Raw genomic sequence first — 17,473 nt, forward strand, 5'->3', positions numbered from 1 at the left:
AATATGTGGTATGTTTTGTGTCTATTGCAGGAAATAGTATGTGGCTGTGTAGAGAGAATGGGCACCATTGTAGAGAGAGCATTATATATACAGTATATATTTCTAATGGTGGCCCTGGGGATCAATCTTTGTTCCTAGCTCTTTGTACTTAGTGGGTACTTCCCCATGTTCATTGGTCACCTGCCTCCAGCTAGCTACCTTTCTGTGCCATTTGCTCTCCTTTTCCTTTGCTGGTTTGCATACCTGGCTGGTTGACCAGAGAGGGAGTAGGGCAGTGATCTAGTGAACAGGCGAAGAGCCAGAGGAGTGACCACTGCACTCTGGGACTGATTTTATTTGATCCCATTGGTCCCTTTATTTTATTTTTGTTTTCTCCCCATCTCTACCTAGTGGTAGTTTTTATTAAGCTGTGGTGAGTGTTGAAACATGCTTTACAGTTTAGATGTGAATCTGCAGTGTCTCCAATGATGTCCTACTGAAGTCATTGAGCTGATTCAGAATTCTAACAAGCAGCGCAGGTGAAATTTTGCAATTTCTTGAAGAAACTTCATTGGGCTGAGTGTCTTTACTGGGCTGCAAAAGTAATTATAGTATAGTACAAAGGTTGCCATAGATTGCTATACCCAAAACAGAACGAAAGTGTTTGATAAATGTTTTTTTTTTTTTTTAAATATGATAACATGTTCACTGTAGGACAGCAGTAAGATGACTTCTGGCATGATGATGGTGTATGGAAATAACATTTGATTGTCTGCAGGTTTTTTGATAATGTTGTCAATAAGGACAGCCCGCTTCCTTCTTCTGTGCAGCAAGCGTCTTCTGGCTGTGAACGGAAAGGCAATAGTGTGAAAGTGGATATCACAGACCTTATCAGGGAGTCAAACGAGGTATGTTTTCTTCAGTATATTGCTGAACAAATTTTATCTGCCATTAAGGGGATTGTTTTGACCAGTGATAAACATTTTTTTACTTTTGTAGAGATTTGGAGCTATTCGCTATGAGGATGTAGAAAGCATGCGCTCCAGAAACCGCCTGTATGTCATCCAGACTTTAGAATTGACAACAAAACAAAATGTGGTATGTACAGTGTATACTTAGCAGTGTTACTAAACGTAGGTCCTGCATTCACTGTATCTGGTCTTCCACAGTACACACTACATGAAAATGCAATTATTTTAGTAAATATAAATTGCTAAATACCTTTTCTCATCAGTAATTAAGCAGTCTTGTGATTTCTATCACTGTCCAGCAGAGCACATGTTAAAGCTTGTAGGAGGAGTTTTCATTTTGCTCTAGGAGGATGCTGAACCCCTGACCCCTCTCTGGGCACTGTTGATTGGCCCTGTGCTGATCACGTGCACTCTCCCAAGAAAAAATAACCTTTCTAGCAATACACACCAAACTGAGCATGTGCATGAGTGTCTACACATGATAAGAGGGAGACACTGGAAGAAGGGGAGGATAAGAGAAGAGAGGATCAAACTGTGTTTTACACAATGCAGAGGATTAACCCCTTAGGATCCACAATGAGTATAACAAGCATGCCTTACTGCATATACAGACTGAATTTACTGTTGTGGGTTTAGTAACACTTTAACCGTTTCAATACCGTGCAATTTTACACCTTCCTGCCCAGGCCATTTTTCAGCTTTCAGCCCTCTCACACTTTGAATGACAATTGCGCGGTCATACAACACTGTACCCAAACTAAAATTTTATCATTTTCTTCACACAACTAGAGCTTTCTTTTGGTGGTATTTAATCACCGCTGGGGTTTTTATTTTTTGCTAAATTAACAAAAAAATATCAAACATTTTGAAAAAAAAACAACACATTTTTCTTTGTTTCTGTTATAAAAGTTTACAAATAAATAATTGTTCTTCATAAATTTAGGCCGAGATGTATTCTGCTACATGTCTTTGGTGAAAATAACCCAAATTAGGATGTATTTTTTAGTTTGTAGGAAAGTTATAGAGTTCACAAACTATGGTATAGATCTGAATATTGATCAATCCTGAAGTACTGACAGCCAATCTAATTTCTTGAGGTCCAAGAATGTCAGAATAGTACAGATATCCCCAAATGACCCCTTTTTGCAGAGTAGACAGTCCGACGTACTTCATAAGAGGCATGGCGAGTTTTTTGAAGTTGTATTTTTTTGTCATAATTTTTCGGAAAATGAAAAAATTTAAAAAATTATTTTCACTATTTTTTTTTTTACATACTGTCACCAGTGCAGTACAGCGTCATCATATAACTGGCATGGCGGTGAACAGGGACACTGACTGGTGACAGTATGAAAAAAAAATATATATATATTTTTTTTTTTTTTTTTTTTATTATATTTAATTTTTTATTAAATTTTTTTTTATTTTTTTTAAGATTTTTTTTTCATATTTTACTATGACCAAAGTAGTACAATGTTACCATAGTAACATTGTACTACTTTGGGGAAGTGATCAGTATTTTTATTTTTTTTTACACAATTTGCTTATAGCAAAGAATTACTTTGCTATAAGCAAGCATTTATCTGAATGAAATCGATTCATTCAGCTTTTTTTTTTTTTTTGTGCTTAGCTGTGATTTGGTCACAGCTAATCACATGACATGTGCATGTGATTAGCTGTGACCATTCACAGCTAGGCACTAGTATACAATGGATGGCATCATGAATGAAGCCATCCATTGTATACAACTGTCATGTGACCTGCTGTGATTGGTCACAGCAGGTCACATGGTACCAGCAACGGGAGCCGGTACTCGGATCTGTCATCGGCCGTGTCCGAGGTGCACGGCCGGTGACAGATCGCACTGCTGCGCCGCTCTGCATTAGCGCAAACTGCGCATGTGCGGGAGCACGCCAAATGGCGTGCACCCAGAGTGCAGAGACACCTTTGAAGCCGCCAAACGGCCATTGGTCGGGCGGCTAATGGTTAAAAAACACACAGTTGCAAAATTCCTGGTTTAACAGAATGTCCAGGTCTACCATGTTTGTTGAAATATTCTAGATTTTTTTTTTTTTTTATTCTTACATGGTTTTCGTTCTGGTGTCAAGTAATCTTTAAGGATTGATAGTATTTTTTGTTTTAATCTGAGAATCTGGAGGTTTCTTAAGGAGAAATAGGCCAGTGCAATGCCTGTGTAGCAAAACATGCACACCTTTCTGTTTTCCTCACTAATGACTTATCTTCCTGTGGAAATTTCAGAGTAGCAAAAAATGTAATAAGAAAGATAAAAAAGTATACGTAATGATTTATTCATATGTTGTTTGTAAGCACCGTATCAGCAGGAGTATGTGGCCAACTTATTAGGGGTTTGCTTTTTCTGTAAAAGTGAGAACCCCCAGCATTGGAACAGTAATATGCTGTGTGGTTGTGGAAGTTAAATCCAGGAAGCATGACCTTTTTGCATATGTTTTATTTATGCAGCAGTGCTTCAAGCACTTATTACTTGTTGCCCACACTACCTAGGACTATTGTTTACGAAAAGTCTATTACTGATTAAAAATTTAACATGGCAATAAATGTGTAAAAACATGATTGTTCCTACAGGTTCGAGTGGTGTTGCAGGATGTCAAATTCAGCTCTGCTGATTTAGAGGAGCTCTATTATTTATTTAAGGTAAGAAATTACTGTTAGCTGTGTCAAGTATTAATTTTCAAATTACATTGAAAAGTGTAAATTTTAACTTCTGTTTTTCTCTTTTTTTAAAAAAATCCTTATTCGGTCAGACAAAGGGCTTTCTAAAAAGGGCTGCAGCTGATAAGAAATAATAGTTCTTTGATCAAACTATGGTAAATAGAAATCTAATTGGTTATTCATTAGTTGGATGGTGTACTAGGGAAACTAGCAGTTCCTCTTATGACAGTGACATTTTCAGTAGATTTGCGACTGTTCTTTCAGAAGTGAACATTGTGCAATATGGTCAAAATAGGATGAGGCTTTTAGTCAAACTGGGATAAGGGTATTGATTCCAATTTTGGGGTTTTTAAAAGTTGGGATGTACCGCCTTAGGTGACCGTTAGAATCAGTGCAATAAGTGGTAAGGCTAACATATACACAAAATAGCATGCACTTCAAAATACTATGCGGCAAACCATACCACCAATATGTAATTGATATATATATATATATATATATATATATATATATATATTCACACACACACATTTTGTTTTTATGGTAAAAGATGTGAAGACTACAAATGGGTAAACAGATCTGTGTTCTGATGCAATATAGCACACGTGTTGAATCCATTTATCTTATTAATGATAATAATTTAAGCGAACAGATGTCATTTTTCTACATCACTTTAATTAAAAGTTTCAATGAAACAACAGATAAGTAAAGTGACACTAAATGATATTCTTCTTTTTCAAAAACATACACACCCACAACTTAATGGCCCTATAATCTATTTTCCATTAAATTGTTACTGTATTTTTCTCCTCCTTGTAACATTCTCCATCAGCCTCCAAACCTCGTTCCCCCCACCCCTCACTTCTATTTGTTTGAGGTCATATGTGATACTCTATGTGCACCACACTACTTGTAGTCCATAGTCCCTAGTCAGTCTCGGAGAAAGCAAGAGAGGGTTGCTATGTTCCTGCACACAGTGGGACCATAGAGAACAAACATGGCCACCATCTAACAGGAAGTTAGATCACAGCAGCAAAAAAAGGTACTCTTTTGAATTAATCATATTCACATATGTATTCTTATCTCCATTAATAAACCCTGGGGTGGGGCGAAACATGTTGGAGGCATGGTCTGGATGAATTAAGCTGAGGCTGCTTTTACCTGCTAACCACTCAGGTCGAGTGAGGATTGCGGCAGCCGGGCTATCATTTCCTATTTCTGCAACATACTTGAATATAATAGATTTTTTAAACCAGAGTTTAAAGAATATGTATACCCTCACCTTGTAAAACAACCCATTTTGTCTAATATATAAATTAATAAAAACATTAGCAACCACACACCCTCTGTCCTCAGCTGTATAAGGAGCTCAGAGCAGAGAAACTGCAGCACACTGATCTTCCCAGTGAGTGGCTGTGTGTGTGGGTGGGGGAGGAGGGCGTGTCAACACATGCCTGATCATTGTATTAGCTCTCAGCACAGCCAGAAAACTATAAAACTAACAACGCTGTGCTCTCATACTTAGTGTGGTTAGTTTTTAATAGGATACTTTTTCATACAAGTACATGGAACAGCAGGCACATATCAGGAATATGAAATGTTGGGTTTACATATTATTTAATTTCACTTTAAATAAAGCGCAAAGCAACGGCTAATGGTAGTTGTTGAAAGATCACATGACCCATCCCAACAGCTCAGTTTCCACATGCCCTCAGTCACCAAGAATATATGATATTGTTGAAATTACCACACAACATGTGTGCTTTATTCTGTGAAATCTAACAGGACTGAGTTTACATTAATTTATATTTTATTAAAATCAAAAAGCACATATTTTTCCACTAATACCATTGCACACATTCACATTTAATTGATTAGCGACATACAGATTTTATTTTGCTTTGACCATTTTGTATGCTTTTATCTATTAGAGAGAACATTTCTTGTCTTGTTACTGGAGTTTAAACAACAGCAGAATCCTTAGTCACCATGACCCAAGTCTGCCATATTTGGAACAGTATCACATAGACTGCCAACAGTTCCGTACCCTTTACCATCTGCTCAGCCCCTGGGCGTATTCTCCTAGTGTAGACTCTCTTGCACTGTGGACTTTCCGTTTGTTGGATGAAAACTCAGATGGTCTCATCAATTTTAAGGAATTTGCTTTTGCTTTTGGTGAGAGCATAATTTATACTATTTTACTACATATGTCTATTTTAAGTGCATTGTACAATGGTCTCATTCTCTGCATTTCTCATTTAATTGCTCTAGATGTGATATTCAATGGCAGCTTTACTGACAGACTCAAGTTACTTTTTAAAATGCACATACCTCCAGGTAAGTTCACTAAAATATCCAGTTTATTGGCTGATATTACCAATGCTAGTGCCTCTTGGTCTCATGGTCCAATGTGGTAATTCACCATTTCTGCAGCTCTTTGGTCCACTATGGCCAGGCGATTGAATTACAGATATTGCTTACAGCACTACCTTAGGTGGAAATCTGGTATTGTGACAGCATGTTACAGATACAGTGGTGTTTTTAGGACACCACTGTATCTGTAAGAAAATGCCTTGTAATAGTTATTTTTGCAACAATACATGGGTAAATAAAAAATTGTATATCCTTATGCAACCAATACTTTCAAACGTTTAAACCAGGGTCTAGAACAGGGGTGGGCAAACTTTTTGACTTGAGGGCCGCAATGGGTTCATATATTGGACCCGGGGGCCGGACCAAGAGTAGATGAATGATGTGTATGTGTCATCCATAGTAAGTATAGTAATATTCCCCCATAGTAAGCATAGTAATTAATCCCCCATATAGTAATTCATCCCCCATATAGTAATTCATCCCCCATATAGTAATTCATCCCCCATAGTAATTCATCCCCCATATAGTAATTCATCCCCCATATAGTAATTCATCCCCCATAGTAATTCATCCCCCTATAGTAATTCATCCCCATATTAATTCATCCCCCATATTAGGTCCCCAAGTCCCCCCTGTGTCAATTCACTTACCTTTGCTCCGCGCGTTCCTCTCGCCGTGTTCCTGTGCCATTCCGGTGTAGCATGAAAATCTGTCTCCTATGAGGATCTGTCCCCCTCGACGTATCTGCGCATGTGCCAGTTTCAGGCATTAGCAGCCGATCGGCGATCTCCTGCACATGTGCAGATACGTTGAGGGGGACAGTTCCTCATAGGAGACAGATTTTCATGCTACACCGGTCTTCAGGGCGGACTGTGAGAGGAGCCTAGCTCCGCGGGCCGGATTAAAAGGTCCGCCGGGCCGTAGTTTGCCCATTGCTGGTCTAAAACATTCTAAACAATGGGTAAGTTTACTGCCCTGCAGGCTTTAGGGGGGCCGGACTGTGGCTGGTGGGAGTAAAAAAAAAATGCTGTGTCGTCAATGGGAGTAAGCAATACCCCATCAGTGGTTTTAACCACTTAAGAGCCTCCCCATAGCAGATATACTGCTACAGGGCAGCTCCATTGCACAAAATAACGTAAAAATATGTGATTTTGTATTTCAGGGTAGGGGGTGCGCCACTATTGGCTTCTGGATATGTCAATCACCAAGTCCTGTCCGGGACTCGGTGATCTTTGGCAGGGCTGGGAGGGAAGAGATCTGTGTGAAAACAACTCAGATCTCTCTTCTGTCAGCATGAACATCTCTGCCCAGCAGAGAGATACAAAGCAACATGTGTCCCAAGTGAAACACAACACAGCAGCACACACAGTAAAACACACACTGTTAACCCTTTGATCAGGTGTTAACCCTGCCCAGTGTCATTAGTACAGTGTCAATGCTTTTTATTAGCACTGATCACTGTATTAGTGTCACTGGAGATCTCAGTGGCAGTTAGTCAGTTCCCACCCAGTGTCAGAATGTCCACCACAGTCCTGCTGATAAGTCGCTGATCGCCACCATTACTAGTATAAAAAAAAAAAAAATTCCAGTATACAGTGCTCAGCATAAATGAGTACACCCCAACAGATTTGTCAGAAAACTTTTACTTTTCTTTCAGAATCAACATTTTCTTTGGGACACTATTCTACAAAATACTTTCACAAATGCAGGCCATTAATTGCAGACAAGATTTTTTAATTTGCAGACACAAAAAAAGTATTTTTCCTGACAAATGCATTCAAGACCATGCTGCAAAAATTAATTCACCCCAATGAAAGTCTTGGGAGCAAAGCTAAATTTTAGACTGCAAAATCCTAACAACAAGAATTCAATTACAGGTGAGTCTAATTATTCATTAAACAGGTGTCCAGCAGACAGTTGATTATAAAAGGGTGTTACTTAACAAAGAAAACCCCTTCTTCCCATCTAATGCTGTCAGCAATGGCACCACATGGAAGAGAAATGTCAAAAAACCTGAGAAAGAAAATATTTACAATAGAAAGGTGAAGGCTACAAGACCAGTAAAACTTTACGTATCAGTCAGAATACTGTAGCAAAAGTGATACAAAAATTTAACAAAGATGGAACTGCAACCATCGAGACATCCAGGCTTTTCGACTGGAGCATCTTCTGATGAGAAGGGCTGAAGAAAATCACCATGCAAGTTCACTGCAGTTAGCTAAAGAAGTAGAAATCCACACTGGAGTGATTGTTTCCTGTGACACAATACAGTTTGCCGAGTAATTGCATGCAAGGGTGTTGTCCACAAAGGAAGTCTCTCCTAAAGCCCATGCACAAAAAAGTCAGCCTAGAATTTGCCAGGGCCCATGCTGAAAAAGAAGACTGCTGGGTCTCTATTCTGGAGTGATGAGATCATGATAAATGTTTTTGGAACTAATTGTTCAAAACTGTATGGCTTCGCAAAGGTGAGGAATACAAAGAAAAATGCATGATGCCTACAGTGAAACATGATGGTGGCAGTGTCCTTATGTGGGGCTGCATGAGTACTGCTGGTGTCAAGGAGCTGCATTTCATTGATGGTATCATGAATTCACAGATATACTGCTCTATATTGAAATAGAAGATTCTACCATCCTCTGTGCCCTTGGTCGTCGTGCACCTTTCCAACATGACAATGATTCAGAACACACCATAAGGCCATTGTTGCATTTCTGAAGAAGGACCGGGTGAAAGTGATTCAGTGGCCAAGTATGTCTCCTGATCTGAATACAATCAAACACCTATGTGGAATTCTGAAGAGCCAAGTTGAGCATCACTCTCCATCCAGCATCCAGGCTCTAAAAGAGTTCGTTCTTGAAAAATGGAAAAAGATAGATATTGAAATATGTTGCCAACTTGTTCATTCCATGCCTAGAATACTTGGTGCTGTCCTTACAAATCATGGAGGTCATACAAACTAATAGATGTAGTAGTTTTTGTTGTGGGGTGTATTCATTTTTGCATCAACTAATTTAAGTAAAACTTAAGATTTTGTAATCCAAGTTATATTATTAACATTGCTTTCATTTAATGAGCTAAAAAATTGTTCTATGAAACAAATTTTTGTCAAAATTTTGGATCTTGTTCTTATGTTCATTGAGATATTGATTAAAATCTTACTTTTCAATAGGGGTGTACTCATTTATGCTGAGCACGGCATATACCACCATTTTTAGATGCTATACCTTTCACATAAGCTAATTAATATATACTTAATGGGATTTTTTTTAGCAAAGACATATAGCTGAATACATTTTGGCCTAAATGTGTGAAGAAATTTTATTTATTTTTTTCAAAATTGTCAGTATTTTTTTGTTTATAGCACAAATATGAAAAACACAGAGGTGATCAAATACCCCTAAAAGTAAGCTCTATTTGTGGGAAAAAAAGACATAAATTTAATTTGGGTGCAGCAATGCATGACTGCGCAATTATCAGTTAAAATAACGCAGCGCCGTATTGCAAAAAATGGCCTGGTTAGGAAGGGGGATAAATCTTCTTGAAGGCAAGTGGTTAATAGTGCCCCATTGTTGGTATCAGTGGGAGGAATAGTGCCCCATTGTTGGCGTCAAAGGCAGGAATAGTGCCCCAAGGGCCTGATAAATCCTAGAAAAGGGCTTCATCCATGCCCCCAGGCCACATTTTGGAGGCCACTGGTTTAGATGATACATTTATCATGCTGCTTCCCTGTTAAATCAGTTGACTTTTCAGTAATGTTTTATATTCTCTGTATTTTTGTATTAGCTTTTACTGAAGTGGGTACTTTAAGCCCTTCAGAGGAAGCCAAGCTTTCCAAAGAAGAACTTATGCATTTCAGCCAACTTCATGGTAAATATAATTATGCTCTTGCAGTGCAGAGATGAGGATTACAGGTACTCATCCTTATCAAAACATGCCACTACAGAAGTACAGTATGTAATGAAAAATTGAATAAGCCCTTTCCCTATGTATTGTAATAAACTGGCCATCAAATCTGCATTTAATTTAACTCTTCTGCACTTGCTCTGTGAACCTATTCTGTTTATATTGATTTCTGGCTTCCAGATTTTACTTTTTAAAGCTGTATTAAACCCAAATTCAATCATGTAATTTTTTTTTTTTTAGCGAAAGAATGTATACAGCTTAATACGCATACACAAAATGGAAATAAAGACCAACAACCATACAGCAGAACAGACTTGTGTTTACAACAGCTAGCAGCCCAAACTATTGCATAACTCCATTCACAGAACTAATCACAAAATATGCTGCATACCTGTACACAGTGATGCTCACAATTATACATCAACATTTTCCCACATGCCTAGCTCATGCTCAAAAAAATATATCCATGCATGTTCAGACACAAGCATTTACATGAGATAACAGGTGCATAACATTTTGTAATAGTGGCAGAAATGCCACAGCTGAGGCTGCCAAACACCGAAAACACAGGCACTTTGTCTGTATGGCCATAAACCTGTGACTTCATTTACATGAGCCCTTGTTTTTTGTACAGCTTTGTGCCCAAGAACAATGCATTTATAGGTAGTTGGCTTTAAGCCTATAGCAGCATCTTTTTTAGAAGACACTCTGCAATTAGCATCTTCCATTTATCTGCACATCTCTCTTGCATTGAGCATTTAAACAATACAATCCAAACTATTGTAATTGTAGACCAACCAATGCAAGAGCTTACCAATTGTTAGATGTGATGGCTGCATTAGTTCCCTTTTTTGGGCTTTATTTCTTCTATTTTCAGCTGGTGATCTGGCCAGCAAGTTTGTTGTTTTTCAGAAGCTCAAGCTCTCCAGCAGAATGTATCACTTTACTTGAATGAGACAGACCATTTAGCACTGAAAGATCAGCTTTTATTTATTTATATAAAACCTTTATCAGCAACTGATTATAAAGTGTCAGCTGGAGTTTGTCTTCAAATCTGCTGTTACATTTAACACTCCCCTCTCCCCAGACTGACAATACTGTTGTCTGCTGTGCCTCCCATGCTCTTTCCCTCAGAGTTGTGTCTCATTAATACAGGGGGTGTGTTACTGGCCAGATCACCAGGTGAAAAAAGAGGGAAAATCCAAAGAAAAGAACATTAATGCAGCCACCACTTTGAATGATTGGAAAGCTGCAACATATTACATTTTTGGTTTTGGGTTTAATATCTCTTTACGTTTAGTGTGCCCATGTCACCATAACGTAAGTGGTTTTCATTTTATTTTGAATATGCTACAGAACAAAAAGGAATGTCGTTTAATTAAACATATACAGTATTGAAAACCATGATTTTGTACCTAAATTATTTTGTACAAAGTAATGCAATGCAATATGACTGTTGTATGCTAGTTCTGTTTATTACCAGTTTTAAAAGTTGGAGGTTCTTAGCGACGGGTTTTCCGTTTTGATAATTACCTCCAAAATAGCAGTTAATTTGAAACCAATTATAATATTTAGGTTGTAAGAAAATGGTACCATTCCTGGAGAAATAGGGAATCGGGCTTCCTCTGGAGACTGGTCATTTGACCAAGGCAGAGGCATCTGTGAGATGAGTGTTCAGGCAGTTCTGCTAATTGACTGGTTCTGTCTAGCATCAGTCTCTTTGTGAAAATTGCTGCAGCTTTGGACAGGCCTTCAGAAGTAACCTGCTTCTCCATGAAAGATGCCACGGTCACTTCAGTCATCAATTTGTATGTGTAGTGGGGCATCCAAGTGACAGTCCAACCCTAACTAGCAATTTTCCTAAGGATATGGGCTTGTTTAGCAGTTAGAAGAAGTTCACTCTGTGGATGTTATTTGAGTTAGAAACTACAAAGATAGCTATAACTCTCCAAATGCAGCTCAGCAAGTTTGAATTCTGTCTGTGTTTCTTTTCTGTTGCCATCAGCCTTTGACGTTGTCATCTGTTTCCAGCGACACCAAGCCCCCAAGTATCATTACATTGACACATGGGAGATCATGCACAGCTCTTCTCTTGTGCTTCACTCCCGACCACAGAACCAATTAAAGGCGGTGTATAGTAGGAGGAGTCAAGCAACACCATAGGGGGACTTTGGTGCTGCTGCAATCTGACAGCAGCTTCAAAAAAACTAATAACAAAGGAACAAAAACATGGACAGCATTCAAAGGAATTCAGTTGGTGCATTTAGAAAGGTTTTAGGATTTCTTTACCTTTTCTTACTCAATTACCATACACAAGGTGAACCTCTTTTGTTCTGGTTTTATTGCTGTCTTTGTCCTTATCATTGTGACAGTAGGACAAAGGAAGGGAATGGGGTCACTAGGACATGATGTAGGCAATGCAAACCTCTACACTCCCCCCCACACTAAAGTTTTTTGATGCTGTATTTTTTTCTCATTGTGGAGACTCCTTGGAACTTCATGTCCCTTTGTAGTCTTGTCATTGGAAGAGTAAGGTAAAAAAAAAAAAAGAACTCCCCAATGTAGACAAAAATGACAGTAAAAACCTGAGAAGTTCCAGCCCTACCTGAATTTCTATACAAAACAAAAGACATTGGCTACAATTGGCTTTATAGCTGTGATGTATTAATTGTGTTTGGACTGGTTTAAAGTGGTTCTAAAGGCTGAAGGTTTTTTACCTTCAAGCATTCTATTCTTGAAAGTAAAAAACCTTCAGTGTGCAGCTCCCCCCTCAACCCCCCTCTAAATACATACCTGAGACCAATCCTGATCCAACAATGTGCACAAAACAGAACCTTTCCCGGGTCTCTGCCTCCTCATTGGCTCTCGCTGCTGGCATTCACAGCCAACGAGGATGGAGCAGGGGGTTCGGACCAAGCCGCACTCTGTGTGTCTCAGACACACAAAGGCTGGCTGCTCAAGAGCGAGCACGCATGAGTGCCCCAGAGCAAGACAATTGCTCCTGGGGACACTCAGCAGAAGGCACGGGCCAGGAGCTCTGGCGGGGGACCCAAGAAGAGGAGGACTGCTCTTTGCAAAACCATTGCACAGAGCAGGTATGTATGACATTTATTTTGTAATCTGAGTCTTTACAAATGCTTTAATAGCTCTTAAGATAATGATAATGCAGCTAAATAATTTCACTCCATGTTTTGATGTAGAATAGTCCTTGTGTATGATTATAAAGACCATCAGTTGGACAGTGCTGTTATAAACAATACTGAGATGTAAACAGGCAATGATTAAAACTATTTGCTCCCTATAACAAAACCGTTTTTGTAAACTTTTCTAGGTGAAATACAAAAAAAATGTTCTGTTTTTTTTTCCTAACAGTATCATGTCCTACAGAAAATCACAGTCCTGAGGACAAAACAAAGAGCCCCGAAAAAGGTACTCTTGTAGACTTACTATCCTTGTGCAGCATGAAGTCTATAAAGCGCGCCATAGAAATGTTAAGGCACAATCTGACTAAATGGCCTGTAAATCCCACGTGTATTAGGGAATTACTTACAGATCTGGACAAAATTGTTGGTACCTTTTTACATCTCATTGAAAGAATACTTTATTCCTCCTGAAAAGTGATGAAATTAAGCGCAATTGTCCCGTGTATAGTTGCATGCTTTTGGTATGTCTCAGAGTAAGGACAGACAGTGTGAAAAGAGATAAATGAATGCTTTTTGCAAATAGATATTCTTAAATGGCCTGGACAGATTTGTTGGTACCTCTAGGAAGGATTATAAATAATTACTATCACACATCTTGTATCATTTAATCAGTCAGTCAGCCTATTAAAATGGAGAAAAATAAACACTGCTGTCTGGTATCGTTGTATGCACTACACTTAACATGGGCCAGAGAAAGCAAAAGAAGAGCCTTGTTTGAGTACATGAGAACAGAAGTTATAGACCACTATGCAAAAGGCACAGGCTAGAAGACCATCTCCAAGCAGCTTAAGCTCCTGCAACTGCAAATATTATGAGGAGGTTTAAAGAAGAATTTTCACCATACTTGTCATGTGTTCCTCCATTTCCTCAGGGTAAATAGTGCACAAAAATCTTGTTTGCATTGTTAACCTCTAAGGGTCGGTTCAGGCAGGAATCGCACAGGACCGCATGCAGCATTCCCATGCAGTGTAAGTTTGCAACCCATTTATTTGAATAGGCAGCAAATCGCACCAAAACACAGGAAAAGTAGTGATTGCACTACTTTTAAAAACACGCACCAAACCACATGGTACTACGGTATAATGCGATTTGGTGCCCACAAATGCAGTGCGTTTTCAATCTGTGCTTGGGGTGCCATTACAATACATTGGCACCCACAGCAGATCACAAAGGCAGTGTGTTCCAGCGCGCCTTTCCTGCACCGCAATCTGGTGTGAGCCAGCCCTAAAGGTTGTGCAGCAATATTAAGTTAACAGACCTGTAATTTTATTCCATTCCATATTGATTTGTTTTATTCTGTTAAATCAAAAGCAAATCTAATTTTTTTTTAAATATAGAATAAACAAGGTTGGATACCAATTACTTTTTCGTTTTCAATTTATTTCAGAGAAAATTGTAGATGGCTACCAACAAATCTGTTAATCTGTAAGTGAATAGCTTGTTGAGGAGGGAGCACATCCAGAAACCTCCACAACAAATTATCTTGAGAAACACAGTAGTGACTAGACAGTGGGATTGATTTACTAAAACTGGAGAGTGCAGAATCTGGTGCAGCTATGCATGGTAGCCAATCAGCTTCTAACTTCAGCTTGTTCAGTTAAGCTTTGACAATAAAAACTGAAAGCTGATTGGTTTCTATGCAGAGCTGCACCAGATTTTGCACTCTCCAGTTTTATTACATCAACCGCAGTGTTTTTCAATTTGTCCAATCGATCTTCCTTTCCTGAAATTGGTTGGCAGGCTGACTGGAGTTCTGGTCTGCTTGAGCCCATAAACATGAGATTGGCATTTAATCTGGCAGTGATTACCTTCTACATGTAGCCATTTGTAGTTATTTCTCTTGTGATTTGGTCAAGTGCATAATTACATTTGTTACTTGTATTGTCAACTATAGTTTACATACGTACTTGCCATCTTTACACAAAATCAGTTAATGAAATGCTATCAAGTGAAAACGCTGAGTTATGAAGTGGCTTTATAATGCCACTGATTCCTCATACACAGGTACAGTTGTGTTCAAAATAATAGCAGTCCAACATTACTAACCAGATCAGTCAGTGTTTTTGGTATAAATTATATTTCTACACAGCAAATAATTTTACTAGTAGGTGTAGTAGAGTAATAGAAAACAAACAGACCCAACAGTCATGACATGCATGCTGCTGATTCTGTGTAATTGAATCATTAATTGAAAGGGGCATGTTCAAAATAATAGCAGTGTGGAGTTCAATTAGTGAGGTCATTCAGTCAAACAGGTGGCACTTATTTAAGGATGAAGGCAGCAAATGTTGCACATGCTGGGTATAGTGCATTTCTCTCTGAAAATCTGAGTAAAATGAGTCGTTCCAGACATTGTTCAGAGGAACAGCGTACTTTGATTAAAAAATTGATTTTAGAGGGGAAAACATATAAAGAAATGCAGAAACTGATAGACTGCTCAGCTAAAATGATCTCAAATGCTTTAAAATGGCAACCAAAACCTGAAAGACGTGGAAGAAAATGGAAAACTACCTTTCGAATGGATCAAAGAATAGCCAAAATGGCAGAGACTCAGCCAATGATCAGCTTCAGGGTGATCAAAGGTGGTCTAAAGTTACCTGTGAGTACTGCAACAATTAGAAGACAAAGAACAAAAGGTATACCGCTCAGGCAAACAATCCAGATCAATCCACGACAGATGCAGGCTCTGGCTTGCCACCACACACGATGCAATAGAAAGAAGGGTCAGCCGCACATCAGAGGATAGATGAATATAGTGTATATTAATTGATCCATAGGACACTCAAAACACCAGGACATGAATACAGGACTTGTTAACGCGTTTCACACGATCTCGTGCTTAAACATAATGGTTATTATTAAGCACGAGATCGTGTGAAACACGTTAACAAGTCCTGTATTCATGTCCTGGTGTTTTGAGTGTCCTATGGATCAATAAATACACACTATATTCATCTATCCTCCGGTGTGCAGCTGATCCTTCTTCCTATAACAATTAGAACACACCTATGCAAAGTCAAGCTATCAGCAAGAAGCCCCCGCAAAGTCCCATTGTTAAAAAAATGATGTGCTGAAGAGGCTACAATTTGTCAATTAACACATTGACTGGTCTAAAGAGAAATGGCACAACATTTTGTGGACTAATGAAAGCAAGATTGTTCTTTTTGGGTCTAGGGGCCCCAGACGACCCTCAAACACTGAAGTCAAGCCACAGTACACTGTGAAGACAGTGAAGCATGGTGGCGCAAACATCTTGGGGATGTTTCTCATACTGTGGTGTTGGGCCTATTTATCGCATACCAGGGGTCATGGATCAGTTTGAATACATCATAATACTTGAAGAGGTCATGTTGCCTTATGCTGAAGAGGAAATACCCTTGAAATGGGTGTTCCAACAAGTCAACGATTCCAAACACACCAGTAACTGAACAGCATCTTGGTTCCAGACCAACAAGATTAACGTTATGGAGTGGCCATCCCAATCCCCTGACCTTATCCAATAGAAAACCTGTGGGGTGACATAAAAAATGCTGTTTCTGGGATGAAACCAAGAAATGTAGAGGAATTGGGAATGTAGTGCAATCGTCCTGGGCTGGAATACCTGTTCACAGGTGCCAGAAGTTAGTCGACTCCATGCAACACAGATGTGAAGCAGATCTCAGAAACAGTGGTTACCCAAATGAATATGAGTTCAGTGATTCACAGGAATGCTAAATCTTCAAGCATTTTTTAGTTTATACAGTAAATGTTTGTTTGTAAAGGAAAATGCAGACTGCTGTTTTTTGAACAACCTGTAAAGTAGTAACAAATTTGAAACATTTTTCTTCATGTTTTGATTTGGAATAGACTGTGCGGTGTTCCCAATGCAAATGCGTGTATGGAAATAACAGCTATTATAAGGATTTTGAGCTTTACTCACTTTTTTAAATGCACTTCTATGATTTTTAACACAACTTTAGCTCAACTGCAAGATTTTCTTTAAAAATGTTACAGCATGGGTGGTTTGGGAATATTTTGCACTATAAAACGAGACTTTTCTATGTATTCTTAGCTTCATAAAAATATTGTGTGAAATGTTTAGGGCCTGCGAGTACATATTAGCATTTTGGATATTTATTTTCATCCATTTCTTATTTAAAGGAAAAGGCAAAATTGACATTCAGGCATATCTAAAGCAATGGCAAGATGAACTGGTGCGTAAAGAAGAAAGCATTAAAGACTTACCCAGAATGAGCCAGGTAAGGAGCCTTGTAGTGTGCACACCTTGTGGAAATTAGTTATACCACTCCTTTCCATTGACTGAACTGTACTATTGTCCGTTAATTGACTGAATTGAATTGTACCTTTTATCACATA

At 38.6% G+C, this 17,473-nt stretch overlaps 1 protein-coding gene across 1 annotated transcript in view; it reads left to right on the top strand.

The window, feature by feature from the left end:
• TBC1D8B (TBC1 domain family member 8B) overlaps positions 1-17,473 on the top strand; it is a 98,553-nt gene that overhangs the window by 67,935 nt on the left and 13,145 nt on the right. Inside the window, exons 13-20 of the mRNA XM_089684929.1 lie at positions 758-887; positions 979-1,077; positions 3,552-3,620; positions 5,570-5,813; positions 5,910-5,975; positions 9,795-9,878; positions 13,287-13,343; positions 17,258-17,355. Of these exons, the coding sequence (XP_089541055.1) occupies positions 758-887; positions 979-1,077; positions 3,552-3,620; positions 5,570-5,813; positions 5,910-5,975; positions 9,795-9,878; positions 13,287-13,343; positions 17,258-17,355 (847 nt within the window). The remainder of the gene's footprint in view (positions 1-757; positions 888-978; positions 1,078-3,551; positions 3,621-5,569; positions 5,814-5,909; positions 5,976-9,794; positions 9,879-13,286; positions 13,344-17,257; positions 17,356-17,473) is intronic.

Source organism: Staurois parvus, unplaced genomic scaffold (genome assembly GCF_062004578.1).
Source record: "Staurois parvus isolate SC_StPar_1 unplaced genomic scaffold, SC_StPar_1.0 ptg000361l, whole genome shotgun sequence".
In the NCBI taxonomy this organism is placed as follows: Eukaryota; Metazoa; Chordata; class Amphibia; order Anura; family Ranidae; genus Staurois; species Staurois parvus.